Source organism: Pollachius pollachius (assembly GCF_949987615.1).
Source record: "Pollachius pollachius genome assembly, chromosome: 14".
In the NCBI taxonomy this organism is placed as follows: domain Eukaryota; kingdom Metazoa; phylum Chordata; class Actinopteri; order Gadiformes; family Gadidae; genus Pollachius; species Pollachius pollachius.
In genome coordinates this window covers 15,986,540-16,005,699 of record NC_136947.1, presented here as the reverse complement: position 1 = coordinate 16,005,699, position 19,160 = coordinate 15,986,540, and the positions used below count along the sequence as shown (strand labels likewise).

At 50.3% G+C, this 19,160-nt stretch overlaps 2 protein-coding genes across 2 annotated transcripts in view; one reads left to right on the top strand and one right to left on the bottom strand.

Annotated features, from left to right (window-relative positions):
- Positions 1–220: 220 nt before the first annotated feature.
- Positions 221–15,793, top strand: nyap2b (neuronal tyrosine-phosphorylated phosphoinositide-3-kinase adaptor 2b; the record flags this gene model as incomplete). The annotated part of the gene is made up of 5 exons (XM_079750622.1): positions 221–396; positions 6,176–6,477; positions 10,208–11,323; positions 13,967–15,423; positions 15,467–15,793. 5 exons carry the CDS (start codon positions 221–223, stop codon positions 15,791–15,793), a joined length of 3,378 nt encoding a protein of 1,125 aa, XP_079606748.1.
- Positions 15,794–18,017: 2,224 nt separating this feature from the next.
- The window catches only part of LOC307085759 (uncharacterized protein), a 25,574-nt gene continuing 24,431 nt past the window's right edge, over positions 18,018–19,160 (bottom strand). Inside the window, exon 48 of the mRNA XM_079750619.1 lies at positions 18,018–18,876. Coding sequence (XP_079606745.1) covers positions 18,616–18,876 — 261 coding nt within the window. The 3' untranslated portion in view covers positions 18,018–18,615. The remainder of the gene's footprint in view (positions 18,877–19,160) is intronic.

Genomic DNA, 19,160 nt, shown 5'->3' with positions numbered 1-19,160 from the left:
TACTACTATTACTACTGCTAGTACCATACTTGTTCTACTACTTCTATTTCTACTTCTAGTACTACTATTATTACTACTACGACTAATAATAATAACAATAATCACCATCATTACCATAATACAATTATTCATAACGAATGTTAATCCTGACAATCAAAACCAATAACATGGTGTGTTATGTGTTGTCTCCTCAGAATGCTGTGGCTAAGTGAGGAGAATGATGAGCTCCAGACAGGAGGAAACTCTGCGCTTTTTCCACTATGTCGAGGAGAGCGGCCTGAGAGCCTACAGTGGCCTGCTGGCTCAGAACCTGGACCACGCCAGGAATGACCGAAACAGGAGCTACCTGCAGGACAAGAAAGACAAGAAGAGAAAACAGGAGGAAGCCATTAAGAGGTGAGTGAGGGGGGGATCAATCCGGTGGGTAATGTGGAGGGGGAGGAGGGTCCTGAAGTGCCTCCAAGGTGTGTGTGTGTGTGTGTGCGTGTGTGTGTGTGTGTGCGTGTGTGTGTGTGTGTGTTGAGGAAGATAGATGGATGGGTGGATGGGAGAGAGGGGGAGGAAGAGAGGGAGGGAATGCATGAGGGAGGGGGGGAAGGGATGGAGAGATACATTTATGGAAGGACGAAAAGACAGAGCAGAACATGCCTCATATGTCCCGGGGCAAAGTCTGCAGCAACAAAAATGAATCCATTCTCGATCCATGCTCAATCCATATTCCACAGCTTGCCTAACCAGCACGTATCGCACAACCTATTAAGCAGTGATCAGCGCCAAGCCAATAAAACACTTGATCCGTCTACAGCGGTCATTGATGAAAACCATTCGGCCCTTTCTAGACTTTGGCTGTCATAGTGCCAGAGAAGTGCTGTACTTATGAATGGTGGTGATGTTATGACTCGGAGCCTCCTACCTGCCTCTCCACTCCCCAAGTGGGCCGAGAGGAGTGAATGGGTTCGCTTGAGGAGGAGGAGGTGGCTCAGAACTGGGTCGCCAGAGGGTCCCAGTGGCAGCATGCCTTTTTTTGGTTGTCAGTGTGGACTGATCCCCCCCCCCCCCCCCACACTGCTCTATGGAGGATAATTATTTTTTCCCTTTTAGATTTATTTGGACCTTGTCCTTGCACAGAGGTTGACACTGCTCTATTTTCCATAATCAGAGTTTGATGAGATGGTGGGTGGGGGGGAGGTTGGAGGACATAAAGTCCAAAAGAAAAACATTCTGAACTTGCTTTTAGAATATAGCAAAACAACTGATGCCTTGTAGGATGTGACGTTAGGCCCCAGTGGTGGTAGTGAGCAGCTAGTATTGCTGTGGAGTGATTGGCAAAAAGGAACAATGTTCAAAGAACAAGCCCTGAAAAGACAGAAAACAAACAAACAGGCAGCCTTTCCCGCTGCTGTATATGGTGCCCCACATACACTAAGCTTCTCCGCCATGTAAAAGTTGACCTGCTCCATCCCTAATCCTTAAGGGGTGCCTTAATGTATTGTCATTTAACTCCTGCCTACTCTTTCATAGCTATTGATGCTATGATTAATGAATTTGTTTATTGCCATTTAATTATACATTTGCATTCAATCCTTTACCAAAACAAAACATTCAGAAGCATCAACAACAAACAGGATCCCTGCTGGATCCCCTCTCCATTCAGCTCCACTTGGTACAGCCCAACGAGGTCTGAACACTCACACCTGGGCATGGTTCACCTCAAGAGAAACACCAAAAACAATGCAAGGCAATAGAACAACATAATGAACACGATTGAACAGATAAGATTCATAAGTAAACAGAAATACAATGATTCTGATAAACTCAAACTATAGATACGTCTGCTGTATGTCATAAAGCTCCCATTGGTTATCCCCAGCTGACCAGGGAGGGGGATCATGCAGCCTCCTCACAGTCCTCATTGAGCCACACCGGCCCCGCCCCCTCCCTGCTGATCCAGAGCGGGGAGAGCCCTCGTAGTATTTGTAACCAATCACAGAGCGCCGCCAGGAAGGCCTGAGCCAATAGGTGGGGCGTGCTCCGGCAGCGTGGTGGCGGGCACGTGGCCGCGGCGTGCTCGCCTTGTGAGCCGAGCGGGGGGGGGGGGGCGTAAACCAGGAGAGGCTGAGCCCCCTGCTCAGGGATTGATGTTCACGTTTGAGCGCGTCCCCGGCGCGGCGCCGGTGTCAGGGCACAGCCTGCCTCGAGAGAGAGTGCTCAGGGTTCGATATCCATGCCCCTTTTTTTGTTTGAATATCATTCCCCGTGTGAAGAGGGGTTTGAAGGGAATGAACATTCGCAGGATGTTACACTTTTTCTTATTTTTTGGAACAGTTGTATTAGCATCATATTCACGTTATGCCTTTTCAGTGGTGGCTACATACTATGTTCTGTCGTTTTAATATGAGACGCATTAAAAATCAATGTATTGAGTACTCAGGAGGCTTTTCCCTTCTCACACGACAGTGCGGCTCAACCCCCTTAGTGACCGTAAACGGTAAACAAACGTTTATGGTTGAGAGGCTTATGGTAAACTCCGTCCCACGCTATCAAACACTTTAATAACCGGTCAACTCGCGTGTCGGACACGTAGACAGATATCAGACCAGCTGCTGAGAGTTTTAAGCTGCATGCATATGATGATTATTGTAATGTGACTTTAATGCCGAGCTTTGAGTGTGACCAGATGTGGTTAAAGGATGCAAATGGATAGGAAGGTCTCCTCTACCCTCTTCAGACCGCCATGCGGTGCTGATGAAGACGATAAATACACTGAGGAGACAATAGGTGTGTTGCCCATCACATCCGGATCAACTGACCATTTCCTGTTATATTTTTAAAGTTAGAAAGAAAGTCAGTTGTTATTCTACCCTTTCATGCATTGATAATTTATCCTTTCATCACATGCACACGCATCGTCCCTGCCTCCGAGACAGTCAGTTTTTTTCTGTGTAAAACCAAGAGCTGAGGAGTGTCAGATGAATATAATGTCCTGCTATCCTTCCGGTGTCTCTCAGCTGTGGCCAAAACTAAAATATTAATTAAGGGTCACTGGAGGAAGAGTCTAAAAAAATTACTGGATATTTGATGAAACCCACAAGTAGGTCAACGAAGACGACCCATTTTGTAGGAACTGACATATACTGAGATAGTGTGTGTGTGTGTGTGTTTGTGTGTGTATGGCCGTCTGTGTCCATGCGTGTGTTCCTTTGCATGAGAGAGGGGCTTTTTTGAGTTTCTTTGGAACAAGAGGATGAAAAAACTGAACAGGCTTTCGTGCTGGCCTGAAAGAGAGATGTCAATTCAGGGAACTGCAGCAGAGAGAAAAAGAGAGAGCAAATGTGTCAAGAAGTCCAGGATCAAGAAGGGAAAGAAAACCTTGTTTGAGATTAAATGTGTAGAACTCAGTGGCAGAAGACGCGTTCTGCCTGGTGACAGCTGGAACGGTTTTAGGCCAATCATATCAATGCATTGGTTTTGAGTGAGGCGGACTTTTCTGCCTTCCTTCTCTCTTGCGCGTCTCTCTCAAATTCTCTATCTCTCTCGCTCTCTCTCTCTTTCTCGCTCTCTCTTTGTTTCTCTCGTTCTCTCTCTGTTATTTGATTTCAAGCATCTCAAGGACACTTTACCCAAAGGCAGACAGATGCATTCAGAGATATATTAAAGATTCTTGAAATCAATGCATGTGCAGAATCACATACCTGGACATGTGTGCGCTCACAAATCAGCATTAAATGTCCACAGACACACACGTTCAGATTCTCCGTCCACTCCACAGTGTGTTTGTGTTTATGTGTGTGTGGGGGGGGGGGGCAGGCTGTGTGTTTGTGTTTGTTCTTGGTTCAGACCATAGAGCTGCCCAACAACAAGTCACAGTGACTCCTGCGAGTGCACCTGTGGTCTGTCCCTTAGCCAATCACTGGGCAAAATATCCTATAAATAACCCAGTCTGTGTGACTTCTGTCTCGCAGACACTCACACCCACACGCCCACGCAAAAACAAAGGATCCGGAACTTATGTCTACACTTGCCACTTGCATGATGCATATGTTACTTTGTAGCCGTGCACAAACACACACACAAACACACACATACGCATACATGCATCCTCACACACACTTTCCCATGCACACAATTCATACCAACACACATAACTTCATTCAACTCTATGCGGGCACAGATGCCCCAATGTACCCCAATGTTATTGTTCATGTCTTTGTGTGCAGGTGAGAGAGAGAGAGCGAGAGAGAGAGAGACCGAGAGAGAGAGAGAGAGAGTGAAAGAGACTATACACACCACCAAGACAGCTTCCATTGTTTACGCCTTAGGTTTTGCGTTTCAAGAACCTTGTAGCTTCAATTTCTTTCTGTTTTAAAGGCATGGTTGTCCTTAGACACAAATGACAATGAAACCGACTAACCGTGTGTCAGTGCTGTAATGTTTACAATTATAAAGGGATGTTTGTTGTGTGTTTGATGTGGTTGCAGGTCATTTCCCCATGAAAAGCTAATGGATGCAGCGGTTTGTAGACAACACTGGTGGGCCTGGATATGCACGTGCGGTTTGTTATTATTGTGTGGAGAGAGGCAGCAGATTTTGTGTCTGGTTACCATGGGTACTGCCGGTGTTGCTAGGCAAAGTTAATCCCCGGACCAATGAACCCTCCCCACCAAGCACCTTCTGCTCAGCAGCTGGCTGGGTGGGAGAGAGTCAGCAAACTCACACAGCCAAGGCTCTCTCTCTCTCTCTCTCTCTCTCTCTCTCTCTCTCTCTCTCTCTCTCTCTTTCTCTCTCTCTCACCTGCACACAAAGACATGAACAATAACATTGGGGTACACGCGCCTCGTACAAATGCTCCCATACATTTATGACCATTTACATAAACAAACACACACCTACGAGCATATGCAGAGACAAACAAACACACACATTAAATGAACACACACACTTAAATATATAATGAACACCCACCCCCACACACACTCACATTCAATTAACACACACACTTAAATGTATACACTAATATAAATTAACACCCACCCCCAAACACACACATTCAATTAACACCTGCTCTCCCATATGCACATGGCCACACATCCACAATGATTGCAGAGCTACAGGAAATAAAGCAGGGGTTTCTAACCAGATGCATTCATGATAAATGTGGTCCAAGACAAGACATGGCAGGAGATGGAGATTTGAGAGTAATTTGTCTACAGTTACCAGCGGAAATCAGTTTATCCGGTAAACTAGAGTGAAGAGCTCTTTCGCTATCACAACCACACACACGTACACACACACACACACACACACACACACACACACAGAACCACCATGCCCTCAAACATCATTACCACTCTATTCAGGACAATCATCCATTTAGAAAGGATCAATCGTGGCCGTGATAGCATATACTTCCACTCTGCCATTACATTTGGTCTGGTGAGCAGATAGCACACACACACACACACACACACTTACCCTCTCGCACACACATGCTGACACACACACAAACACACACACGGTTGTGTGTGGCTTAACTGATATCCATGACTGATGGACATCACTGATGGTTCTGCTGAAACAGAACAGGCCTATTATAATTATATAATTTGCAGCCAGACTTCGGAGTCCTCAACCAAGAAAGTGGCCAGTGAAGGGAGTAATAAACCCGTAATTCGTACACGTCCAGACATGCGACGGTGATGTAGTGTCTGCAATGGTGTTGTTGCTGTTGTTATTATGGTCTGGCATCATTTGGAGAATGTGTCTCTTAAGGGAAAAGTGTGTTAGGGAAGTAGAGGAAGTACAGCGACGAACGTTTGGAACAGTATGGGAGCAATTTAGTTTAGTAGGATCTGCCAATCTGTGAAGGAGGTGGACTGAAACACAGCTGTTGGGAGTGTTATGTTGCTGAACTGTTTTGAGTGTTCAGCATTGCGAGGCTTACTTAGTAAAGTGTAAAGTTCTCTGCACTTATATTAATGGTCCATTTCTTTCTCTGCTATCTTTTCTTTCTTCATCTTACCCTCTTTCTCTCCCCTCTCTCTCTCTCCTCCCCCTCTCTCTCTTTCTCCCTCTCTCTCTCCCCCCCCTCTTTCCCTCTCTCACTCTTCCTCCAACCCCCTCCCTCTCTCTCTCTCTCTCTCTCTCTCTCTCTCTCTCTCTCTCTCTCCCGTTGCAGGACGGGCGAGGAGGACCTCCTGATCGAGGGCAAGCACCTGCGCATGGGCTCCATGACCATGCCGGCCCCCCAGGAGCGCACGGCCGCGCCCCACCCGCTCGCCCTGGCCTGCGGGCCGGGCTTCGCCGTGCGCTCCCAGTCCCTCCACTCGGTGGGCGGGGGGGACGAGGAGGCGGGCAGCCCCACCTCCAGGAAGCAGCCCCCGCCCAAGCCCCGGCGGGACCCCGCAACCAAGCTCAGCATGTCCTCCGAGGCCGTGGACCACAGCCCCACCTCCACCTGCCGCGGGGAGCGCTGCGACGGTAAGGGGGGGGGGGGGGGGGGGGGGGGGGGGGGGGGTTATAGGCCTATAGACAGGAACACACGATAAAAGCAAGAGGTCACTAGTCCGACCACGCTTGGCCGACACCAGAGAAGCACGACCGTGAAGGAACGAAGGCTAAAGACGATACCGCCTATAACACTGCACGGCATATTTGACGACCATCCCTTCCACCAGTTGTGTTCCCTCTGATAGCCCGACACCCCCCCGCCCTTAACGCCACCACGCTATATTTAGCGGCTCTCTGCGGAGCTCCCGGTCCTGCCCAGACTCGCCCCGGTTGGATCTATAGGACATGACATCTAGCTTGTCAGATCACGTGTACCTCACCAGAGCGGATACTGCTGCTGCTGGTGCTGCGTGTAAAGACGAGAAGGCGCCAGGCTCACGCTTTTATTTTGAACGTTTTTCTGCTGGTCTACGTACAAATGCCGCCAGAAAAGGTGTGTGAGCTTGCATGCAGGTGTGTGCACATGCATGTGTGTGTGCGCGCGTGTGTGTGCGTACTTGTGATTAAATCCCAGCCGATATACGATGAATGACGAAGACTTTCCTGAGTGCATCGGCGAGGTGACATAGTTCACATTGGGACGTGACTCCCTTCAGGGGCTGGCTGTTCTGCAGTATGGCTCTGTCGGAGTGCAGCAGCAGCAGCAGGAGAACAAGCAGCAGCAATGCAGATGTATCCCTGAATAACCACAACACACAGCGTTAGTCACCGGGGATACTGAGGGACACAGAGCCACGGTCACGTCATGTGATTAACAGGCTTTGTGCGTGTGTGTGTGTGTATGTGTGTTTTACAGACACACATGTACACAGCCAAGTGCAAAAAGGAACAGTTAAATACATATCGGTGTCGGGTCAAGCCCTTGAATGATTCACAATGGAGATGTTTTCAGATCACACAATGGAGTCCTTCACCCATGGCAGATACTCTTAGTATCTGCCATGGGTGACCCAGTATGTGCATTTTCTGTGCTCAAAAAGCGTCTCCCACAATGTCTGTAAGTGTATGTATATGTGTGTGTGTGTGTTTGCGTGTGTGAGTGTTAGTGTGTGCACATATATGTGTGTGCGTGTCTCTGTGAGTGTAAGTGTGTGTGTTAGTGTGTGCATGCATGCGTGTGCCTGTGTGTGTGTGTGTGTGTGTGTGTGTGGACACGTTCTTGTGTGTACACATTTACCCATATGTGTCCTCTAAACAAGTGTGAGGGGTGGTGTTGTTATCATTGGCAATTATAGTGTGCCTCGTCCACTAATCCGCCCAGTAACTCTGGTGAATGATTCTGAGCAGATGAATCGCAGACAGCTTGGTCTGCACCAGGCACACAGTTTCCATCGCACGTCCGTCAGTGGGCAACACCTGGCCGCGTTCCAGCCCTTGGATTGTGAAATCAATGATGCTATGTTTGTGTTTTGATGATGGTTTAAAAGGGGTTATTTTAGGAAAATAAGGAAATGTGCACGTTTACTATGAAATGTTCCCCACAAAGGCCCTCTATGAGTGCTATGGATAAGTAAATAAACAAAGACATAAATAAATAAACAAATACTTTAGTAAATGACCCAGCATGGTGCATCATGGCATTAAATGAACCAAGCGTTCAATCTCCGTCCTGCCCTCACGCTCGGGAGGGAGATTAATGGAGCTGAAGGAATGTGTGTTTGCATAAACAAGCCCCAGATGAGTTACCTCGTTGTAACACGGCCATTAAATTAGCACGCGCAACATAGCTCACACGGAAACATGACTGCTGCTGGGAGAAAGAACATAAAAAATAAAAGCACAGCGGGGATAAAGGGATGACAATAAACCAGGAGCCAATCGTCTGCACCGGGGGAGGAGCCACGTGCGGAGGAGAGTGGCTCTGACTCGACGGGGAGGAAGAGGTGCCTGGTTTGCTAGACGTGATGTTTATAGTCCCCCTGCCCGCCACAGATTGGTTGGGGATCGCTCAGTGTGCACACAAATCTTCCTGGGCACCACGGCAACCATCCCACGGAAACAAGACCCCCTGCAGTCCAACCAATCGCAATGACACAAGGCGGCCGCGGCCAATCGTGTTGCAGGGAGTTCTGTGCTCAACGGGAGCGAGCCAATGGGAGCACAGTTGTGGGGGTGTCCCTGGCTTAGAGGAGGGCTGCGCGCTCTGTAGCTGGGAGGGGGCGGAGCCTGTCGGAGGAGAATTCATTCAGGAGCAGCGATTGACCTAGATTCTGTTTACCCGCGAGCAGAGGGAAGGGGGAGGGGGGGCTTTCGCCAGAAAACACATCCACTACAGCGAGAGGGGATGAGGGAAGAGGAGAGAAGGGGGGAGGGAAAAGGAGCGGGAGAGAGGGAGGGAGAGAGAGATGGAATCATCCACAGTGCTGATCCACAGTGGAAACCTGTTAACATAATGATGGGTTTTGCATCCAAGTTAAGAGCTATACACCCTCTCCCAATGGGTAAATATACATATTAAACTACACAAACACACACACACAGTCACACATATGTACGTCTATCTCTATATCTCTCTTTAAATTTACTGAAGAATCTCCTTATTTAGTTTTTAGGGATGAGCTGTTCTGTTTGTTTGTTTTTGTGTGTGTGTATGTGTGTGTGTGTGTGTGTGTGTGTGTGTGTGTGTCTGTGGGGGCATGCCAGTGTGTTGTGTATGTGTGTGTATGTGCATGCCTGTGAGTGTGTGTGTGTGTGTATGTGTTTGCATGCCTGTGTGTGTGTGTGTACGCCTGTGTGTTTGTGCGTGTGTGACTGTGTGTGCCTGTGTGTGATTGCCATGGTGACTCATACAGTACCAGGAAGCGTGCATGCGTCTTCCTGGACCATCTGGCATCTGAATTATTAAAAGTCTAAAATCTGCAGTTTGAACATTTCATACACTCTCGGCCCACTCTTAGCTGTCCTTTACTCTGTCCACTTCCCGTCAGAGCCAGAGGCAACCCCTCATTAACCCACCTCCGCGTCTAACCTAGAAACACTGAGCCCAGCCCACTATACTACAGCGCCCGGATTACCATACCAATACATTTACATTCGTATACCGTACAGTATATACCGTCATTTTCTGTCGGGCTGAGGCAAATACTGTACCAACCGCTTCAATGCACCGCATCGGAAGTGATTCACCCTGCAATCCTACGTCACCGCTCTGATCAGATACACGCATAGCGCTGAATGACCCAGATACCAGCGTTCCCATACTGCCTTACTGCTGGATATACGTGTGTGACCCAGAAACATGCATATGCCTCAACTATTCCCCCACTGAATGGGATTCAAGATATTGCCCTGGGCTACATTTTATTGACCTTTATTTGACCCGAACTTGGGGGGGGAGGTGGCGCGCTATAGGTTAATGCAAACTATTACTATTCCACCTGATTCAGTTGGAATGAAATGAGGCGAAACGTTTGCAAAGCAAGCAAGGAAGCAGGGAAGGATCCTCAAAGAAGAATTCAATTAGAACAGTAATGAAGCATGAAGAATATACTGTATGTTATATCTGATACACCAGCAGGCTTTATACTGTAAATATATATATATATATATATGCACATTATCTCTCTACTGCTATCTCACTCTTTCTCTCTCTCTCTCTCTCTCTCTCTCTCTCTCTCTATACAGTATATATATATGTACACTCATATATAAATTGAATTTGTCCTTGGTCTAATAAAGTTTGGTTTGATTGTGCCAACAGCGGCGGACTGCAGCGAGGACTGCAGGCGGGTGCCGCCGCCCAAGCCCAAGAGGAACCCCAACACGCAGCTCAGCGTCTCCTTCGACGACTCCTACATCAAGACACACGGCTGCTGCGGGCCGGCCTCGCACCACGGCTCCTCCCCCTGCGAGCGCCACCCCTCGCCGCCCTACAGCGACGAGAGCCCCGGCGACGACTGCGAGGACGAGCCCGTCTACATCGAGATGGGCGGCGGCGTGGACGTCGGGGGGCGGGACCCGCAGCCGGCGGCGGGCCCGGCCCCGCCGCCGGGCGACGAGGAGGAGCCCGGGGAGTCGGTGTACGAGGAGATGAAGTACCCGGCGCTGGAGGACTACGAGTACCGCACCGACCCGGTGGGCTGCCGCTCGGCCTGCCCCACGCCGGCGCCCTACGACCCCGAGCCGCTCGGCCGCTGCTCCACGCCCCGCAACATCCCCCTGTGCGACATCCCCGCCCCCTTCCCCAACCTGCTCACCCACCGGCCCCCGCTGCTCGTGTTCCCGCCGGCGCCCGCCCAGTGCTCGCCCAACTCGGACGAGTCGCCCCTCACCCCCATGGACGTGACCAAGCTGCCCGCGCTGGCCGACCAGTCCTACAGCAAGTCGCCCACCTCCTCCGGCGAGACGCCGCCCTCCTCGGCCCACCTGCGGCGGGAGCTCTGCGCCACGCCCACCCTCACCGTGTCGGGGCGGTCCTCGGCGCCGCCGCTGCCCTGCACGCTGTACTCCAAGTCGTCGTCGGGGGCCTACCAGCGGAGCCACTCCGCCTGCCCCTCCCCCGTCAGCATGGGCCGCTGCCTCACGCCGCTCAGCCTGATGCGGGCCGCGCCCTTCGACCCCGGCATGCCCTTCCCCGGGGGCGGGGGCCTGCCGCGGAGCGCCTCGGCCACGCCCCACGGGAAGGGCTCGCCGCCGCAGGACGGCGGCGGAGGAGGCGGGGTGGGCCGGCACCACGGGGGCTCCATGCAGAACGTGTCGACGGGCCGCTCCCGCACGCCCACCAGCCCGCTGGACGAGCTCACCAACCTGTTCACCACGGGACGCAACATGCTGAAGAAGAACGCCAGCGGACGCAAGTCCAAGGAGCCCGGGGAGGGTGAGTGGTCCCCTCTGTTGGGTGGGGGCTCGTACCGGTGGTTCTTAGGGGGAGGGCGGGAGAGGTGGTAGCAAGCGATAAGGGGGTTTGATTCCCGTGTGAAAGGTTCAAACGTCTACTTGGTTTGTAGGAGGCACCTGCCATTTTATGCATATCATGGTACACAAAAAGCAAGGCTGTCTCTGTATATATTCAGCCCATCAGGAATATGAGATATTCGACGTTTAGTAGTATACGTTTTTTAGTTCAAAGTAATGCTCTACTTTAATAGAAGAAATCCTAGAATTGCTTTGGACACATGTGTAACACAGTACGTGTTTCCATCGGAAGCCTAAAGCCTTTTGAATGAGTATTCTCAACAGCCGCACATACAACATGCTTACCACTCATGGTGTTAGTGGGTCCCTGCGGCCCGTATAACTCCTGTCAACTCCAGAGCCGGCCAGCCAAGTCTGATAGAGATCATATGATTTAATCTGAGGATAGTAGAGGCTAAAGCAGTTCTGCGAAGCCTAGTCGTGGCTTTGATCCATTGGGACGATTTACTTTTAAATATGTAAACATCATCTTTAAATACAGGCAATGACACCACTCCACTGAACGCAATGCCAGGAAATAATAGAAACACTAAACATGGCACGTCACACGAGATGACAGAAATATCGGATAACTGATCTCTTTAATTAATTTCATACGTTGTCTGGATCTTACTCTTTGATTCATGTCGCAAATTAACGTGTTAATGCTACTGGATATCACAAACTGTAGAGCGAATACAAATCTCTCTCTAATGAAAAGGCCTATTGCATAATTTATAACGTTATTATTAAAGTAGCCAACGTATACTTTAAATTAAGCATTTGCAGACCACGCAGCAATGACGGCTGCTTATGAACTGCATAATGTATGATTTCTGTGGAGAAGCGGGTCATGCATTCATCTGAATAGCCACAGAACAGAGGGGTGTTCTGTAGTGGCCCCTCCCCCCCTCCCACACAATCTCACCAACCAGTGATATGATCCTAATGAGCCATGCATAATAATCAACAAAAACACAGCGGATCGACATTCCGTCTATACAGCCGGCTCTACTTGATGCTCGTAGCAACCGCCACATGGCAACAGAGTGTGAGGAGGAATCCCTGTTTGTTATTTCTGAGGCATCCCAGCCAATCGCAGCTCACGCTGCCTTGGTTGTCAAGTTAGTAATGAGCTCCCGGGTAGAAGGATACGTGTGTGTGCGTGTACATGTGATTGTGTGTGTGAGTGTGTGTGAAAGGAAATGGGAGGTGGCTTATTTACTATCAAGCAACACCTGATCCGAGTGCTCCTGTTTATTCTCCAGGACCAATCAGAGAGAGGACGGTTACCGATCCAACCAATGAAGATGAGGCTTTGCAATGTTAGACTATTGGACCTTGTTTACTTGCAATTGTCAACATTACCTGATAATGTAAAGGCATAGGTTATTCTTTGATTCATCGAAATGGTGTTATTCAACCACCCTTCCAAAACATCTTGACAAGCAACGGTTGTATACAGGCTACTATTCTTGACGCTGAAAAGAACGGCGGACAGTTGTTGTAGTTTGACCACTACAACTGAGCCTATTAAAAGGGGGCAGCTAAACAGTGTGTGTGTGTGTGCTGTAATTAGCCATGTGCAATCATAGCATCCAATGCATATTCACATATGTACATGAGCACTACTTTGACACAGTTTTCCTGAGATAATGGAGAAATCTACCGCGAGCCTGACCTACTTAATCAACCAGTTAATCTCTCTCTCTCTCTCTCTTGCTCTTTAATCTCTCTCTCTCTCTTTCTCACTCATTAGCTCAAGCATACAAACACACATGTGGCTCCATAACCGGATACACATGTAGCGTAACAAGCCATCAGAAATATAGACCGTGGAACAGATGAAAAAGAATCACCACATGCATAAAAATCAATCATGTGCATTAATATTTAATCATCTCTTTACTGGACTGTCACAATTAATTTAGAAAAATGTATTCATGTCCCAGAGGAATGATTGTCTTGCATATATAAATAGAAAGCACCATGGGTATTTTAGGGGGGGTTTATTTTAGGTTAGTAATCATTTTCTGCTGATTGTATTTTCTCAGTTTCACATTAATCATTTAAATGAGTTTGAAGGAATACACATTTTAAAAGAGTTCTATCTGTTTGCATCTTTGCATGTTGAAAGACGGCTATGAACGGAAATAAATGTAATTGTAGTCCTGTGAGATCTCGAAAATTTAAATCACATTTTGCCATCAGCGGGGGAAAGAAGAAAAAGCTCTGCAGCCCAAATGTCGCCTCCTCAGTTGGCAGAGAGCGGCACCTAGTGGAGGCTTTAGGGTATTGCACGGGTGCATGGCGCAACAGCATAATACAGTGTTTTGCAATAGTGTTTGCTTTCATCACGAGCATAGCTTGTTCTGTTTGTCGTTATGTACCCTGCGTATGAAGCACTAGCATACACAAACAAAACATGCAGCACATTTTTGCGGACCTCGTTCATACCGTCAACAACGCATAAAAAAACCATCCCAATTTAGAGGTTTCCAAGTTCCGGGGTCGTCCCGTTGTTCGACATGGACACTAACCCACGTCTCCTGCTCTCCCCCTGCAGCCGAGTCTAAGAGCAAGTCCCACTCGGAGGCCAAGCGCGAGGGCAAGGAGCGCCACAGCAGCCACGGCAAGGAGTCCAAGAGGGAGTCTAAAGAGCGCCACCACAAGGAGTCCTCCCACCGCAAGGACCGGGACCGAGGGGACAAGGAGTCCCACGCCAAACGCCGCAACAGCAAGGAGCGGGGCTGCAGCTCGGTGGAGCCCGTCCCCACGCGCCGGGACTCCAAGGAGCGGGGCTGCAGCTCGGTGGAGCCCGTCCTGCTCATGAGGCGGGACTCCAAGGACAGGAGCGGCAGCAACGGAGACCTGCTGATGGCCCGCAGGGACAGCAAGGACCGGACCGTGGCGGGCGGCGGCGGCGGCGGCGGCATCGCGGGCGGCCTGGGCCTGGAGGCGCTACTGCGGCAGGACGGCAAGGACCGCGAGCGGCTCCTGCTGGACCACGGCGGCCCCGAGCCGCTGCCGCGGCAGGAGCAGGGCAGGGAGCGCTCCCGGAGCAGCGCCGAGTTCGGCCGGCACGAGAGCCGGGAGAGGCTGTTGGAGCAGCCGCCGGACCCGCTGCCGCGGCACGACAGCAGGGAGCGGACGCGCAACGGCCCCGCCGAGCCCAAACACGAGGGCAGGGAGCGGCCCCCGGAGCTGCTGCCGCGGCAGGACAGCAAGGAGAGGACGAGGAAGGGCCTGGAGCACCGGCACGACGGCAGGATCGACCAGCCGCCCGAGATCCTGCCCCGGCAGGAGACGTCCCGGGGGGGACCGGAGGGCCCGCGGGGCAGCAAGGACCGATATGGGCACAGGCAGGAGGAGCCCCGGCAGGACGCCAGGGATCGAGGCTGCTACAACGGGGTGGAGGTCCCGCCTCCGCCCCTGCCCAGGCAGGACGCTAAGGAGCAGAGCTGCAGGACTGGGCTGGAGGCCCGGCGGGACAGCAAGGACAGGAGTGCGAACGGGGCCGAGCAGCACCGCCACGAGGGGAAAGACGCCAGGAGTCCCAACGGGATGGAGCACCGGCGCGACAGCAAGGAGCGGGGCGGGACGCCGCGGCGAGAGGGCAGGGCCAGCTACACCGCGGACCAATCGAAAGCACAGGAGAGGAACGGGAGCGCGGCGTTGGGGCAGCACTCGTCCACGCCCACCCATCACGGCAAGCCGGCCGGAAGCCCGCCGGCCGTATCGGGAACCGGAAGTGGTGAGTGGTTACGGCCGCTATTTCATCCGTACTACTGTAATCAGCCAACACTAAAGCGTGCTGTTATTACCAGTGTGATTATGGTTCATTTTTCTATGCAGAGCTCAAAGCACCACCTAAGTATGGCCGCACAGCGTCCGTACCTGGGACCCAATCTCCGATGGGTACACCGCAGCGGAAAGGAGGAGACTCCCATCCTCCACATCAGGTACGCAGCGCTCATATCTCCTCCTCGTCTCAGAGGGAAACAGACGGCCCCACACCATCCAGTCTAGGTGGCTTCAACATGTACTGACTCCTCTCGCTCTCTCTCCATCCAAGATGCCCCAGATGCCCTGGATGTGTGGAGACAACACCATGCTGGACCAGATCGAGAGGAAGCGCACCCTCTGCATGGAGATCCGGTCCAGGCAGCACCCGTTCCTGCAGCGCACCCTGGAGAGGCCCCCGGCCGACAGGGGCCCGTCAGACAGGGGCCCGTCAGACAGGGCCCCGGCGGACAGGGGCCCGGAGAAGAGCCAGTGCAAGCAGCAGAGCTCGCCGGCCCTCCCGGGTTGGGAGAAGAGCAACGGGGCCAAAAACATCCGTCCCCCCCCATACCCCACGCAGAAGACGGTGTTCTGGGACACCGCCATCTGACTGTCATAGCGACGTCGCTCTCATCCAATCCCGAACCCCGATCTCCCCCTCACCCCCCCCACCCCCCCCCCCCCCCCCCCCCCCCCCCCCCCCCCCCCCCCCCCCTCTTTTCCCTCTAGGGCTGTGCTGATTGGCCCCCTGGACACCAGGGGCACGGGGGCAGCCATGAGGGCAAAGGGAGGACTCGCTGATGTCAAAGGACAATGGTGGTTACCATAGCAATATTTCTGCTCGTTCAGGTTGTCATGTTTTGTTATCATCACTGGTGATATTTGATATTTTTCTATCTCCTGTGACTGGATCCTTGTATTATACTTAGTAGAATAGATATTTGAATAGATATTTTCTAAATCAAACAGGGGATTAAAAGGCAGTTAAATTATGTATAGTAGCTTACATCCAATATTTCTTTTAATGTTTTTTTTTTTCTTTTCGTTTTGGTATTTTACATTTGAAAGCATACTCTATCGGTACTTGTAGTACAACCTTCTTCTCACACGCGTACCACGATCATTTCTGTTGTGCGTGCTGGAAGCATTGAAATGAATCGACTATATTCTCTCAATATATACTCTGCATTTACACTGTTGTATTGTACTATGGGGAGGCGGGTTGTTAATGTACCTTAGACTTTCAGGACCCTCCATGCCTGGACTAGTGTGTGCTAGAATGTACAACAGTCGGTCCTAGAAAAAAAGAAACAGGTATATGTGTGTGTACTTCAGTTTGCGTATTACCATAACAAGCTGTGTCGTCACCATGTTCAGAGCCCTTCACACCGGTTGGAACTTTAAGCAGATTACAAAAAAAAAGACGAAAATACCTGTTAGCTAGCATTTTTTTGTAGACGACTGACCAGGGTGTGAAATGTTTTACGGTTCTCTAAGATGACACTACAGGGACGGGCAGTGGAGGTGGTACATTAGGACAAACATGTTAAATACTATAGTTCCCAAGCAAAATCAACCAAAGCCTGTTAAGGGTGAGAGAGATGGCTCTGGTTGCACTTACGACGGTTCGGTCATTTAAAATAGGGTTGGTGGCAGTAGCTGGTGAGCCCCAGGACCCGTATATAGTCATGCGCTACAAGTACCCTGACCCAGGGAGAGCCATGACTGACGCTTGATGCCAACAGCCAGCCAGTACAATCAACACCTGAGCTTTTAGTACCTTTCTTAATTTTATTGCAGACTATAGTAGCCATATGCACTTGCTTAAGAAATAACTGTCGAGAGGATGCTGATATATATTTTTAACATATGAGCCTAGCAGAGCTGTGCCATGTCGTTACCAATATACTGCCCAGGGGGGGGGGCGACCATGCACGAGACAGGCTGTCAGGGACCATGCAGTCATTTATGATTGGCTGTTGACAGAACAACAGCTCTATCTCCGTACCAATTGGCTGCTGGTTGGCAGCCAATGAAGAGAGAGATGGAATCATAGAAGGACCTAAGGCATGGCAACGGCTCTGCGACCCCTGTCACTAGGACAAAGGGGTCGCAAGGAGGCCTCTGGACGTTTGAGGCTTTGTACGCAAACAGGAGAAAAACTGCACTTCCATCACCCTCCATGACATTTTGATCAGGCGCTGAGCACATAGAGTACGTGTCCCCTACCCTCCCCCTCTCCCCCTCTACCTCAACCTCTTACCTACACCATCTCATTTGGTTGTCTTTTGCACATGACATGCAATGTCTGCATTGCCAAAACAGTATGGGGTTTGGCAAACTAACTAAACCTCCAGTACAAGTGCAGTGCCCCCTTTCTAATGAGAATCACGTCTATACAGAGTCCTTTGTGCTTTTATACCTGTGTGTGTGTGTGTGTGTGTGGGTATGTGTGTGCGTGTGTGTGTACAGAGAGCGTGTGATTGAGGTCAGTGTGGTTGTGAGCGTGTGTGTGCATGCGTTTGTGTGTGCCAAGCTTCACTGTATGCAGGTCAATTCTTAAAAAATGAAAATGATTGTTTTGAGCAATTCACTTTGTCTGCCCGATCCATGTTACAGGTGGGCGGAGGTGGGAAATGTAGTAACAATGCTGATGCTGATGATGATAACGATGATGTACAATCTTTTGGTGTGGTATAAACGTGCACTGTGAAAAGGTGGAGAGAGCACCGCACTGTCAGAGTCCTCTGTCTTATTGCACTAAGTGTTCTCTTGTTTGTTTTTTCGCATCATAAAAAAATAAGAAATGAAACAAAAAAAATATACAAAACATGTTTGAGGAAAAAAAGTACTGTATTCTGATTGTCACTTGGGTTCTGTTGAGAGAAATAAATACATATGAACTTGAGATCCCTCGTGGGCTGCTGAACTGAAGTCAGTGCAATTATTCGCCCCTGAGCTGGGAAAAGGATTCAAAGCAGAAAGACGCTGCTTATTCCCTACTTCAAGCTGCGATGCACTCGGAATGACTCGGAGCATTCAAATCATCAATAGTTTGCCCGGAGGAGTCGCGGTACAGCAGTGCAGCAGCTGTACTAGTTATAAAACAGCAAAAGCAATAGCAAAGTTTGAGAAAAGAAGAGTGCTTTCAAGTTCAAGTCATGCTACTTTCCTAACTCAATCTGATGCTATGAAACTTCTTAAAAATACATAATTTGAATGAATACAAAAATTGTTATAATATTCGTTACATGATCAATTGCAAATACAAGACAAAAATGACATAATTGGAATGAAAAATCCCCCCAAAAAAATCGAATAAATAAGTAGGCCTACATTCCAAAGATTCAAATCACGGGAAAAAAAACAGAGGTTCTCGCCACACAACATCCCTACAGCAACGAAACAAGCCTGCAAACGGCCCGGAGCCCCTCATCTGTCTCGGCTGCAGACGTGGCAGCGGCTGGTGTTCTGCCGCTGGTGGTCGGGGGTCTTGATGGTGCCGCCCTGCGGGCTGAGGAACTGCTGGCTGGGGCCCACCGTAGTCAGCCAGAAGCTGAGGCGGTTGGCGAAGTAGAAGCAGGTCCCCCTGGCGCCCTGGCACTCCACGAAGGGTTGTGCCCGGAAGTCCTTCAGGCAGCTGCCCGACGACGTCAGGGACTGGCCCCCGCCGTCGCTAACGGACCCCGTGTGCTGGGGGTGCGGAGACAGAACAGAGGTATAGAAAAAGGCCAAATAGGCCATTAAAACTGCATGGGAGTGTAGGGGTCGGGGTGCGGCCCTGTTCACACAATATTTGCAAGAGGCCACACCCCTACCGGCCTCAAGGAAATGTATTTAAAATACCAAATCATCTTCATGACCTCACACTTACCCGAGTGCACACACACACACACACACACACACACACACACACAAACACACACACAGAGTTCTACATCCCAAAAAGTGCACCCATGGCCATTTCTTGACTCACA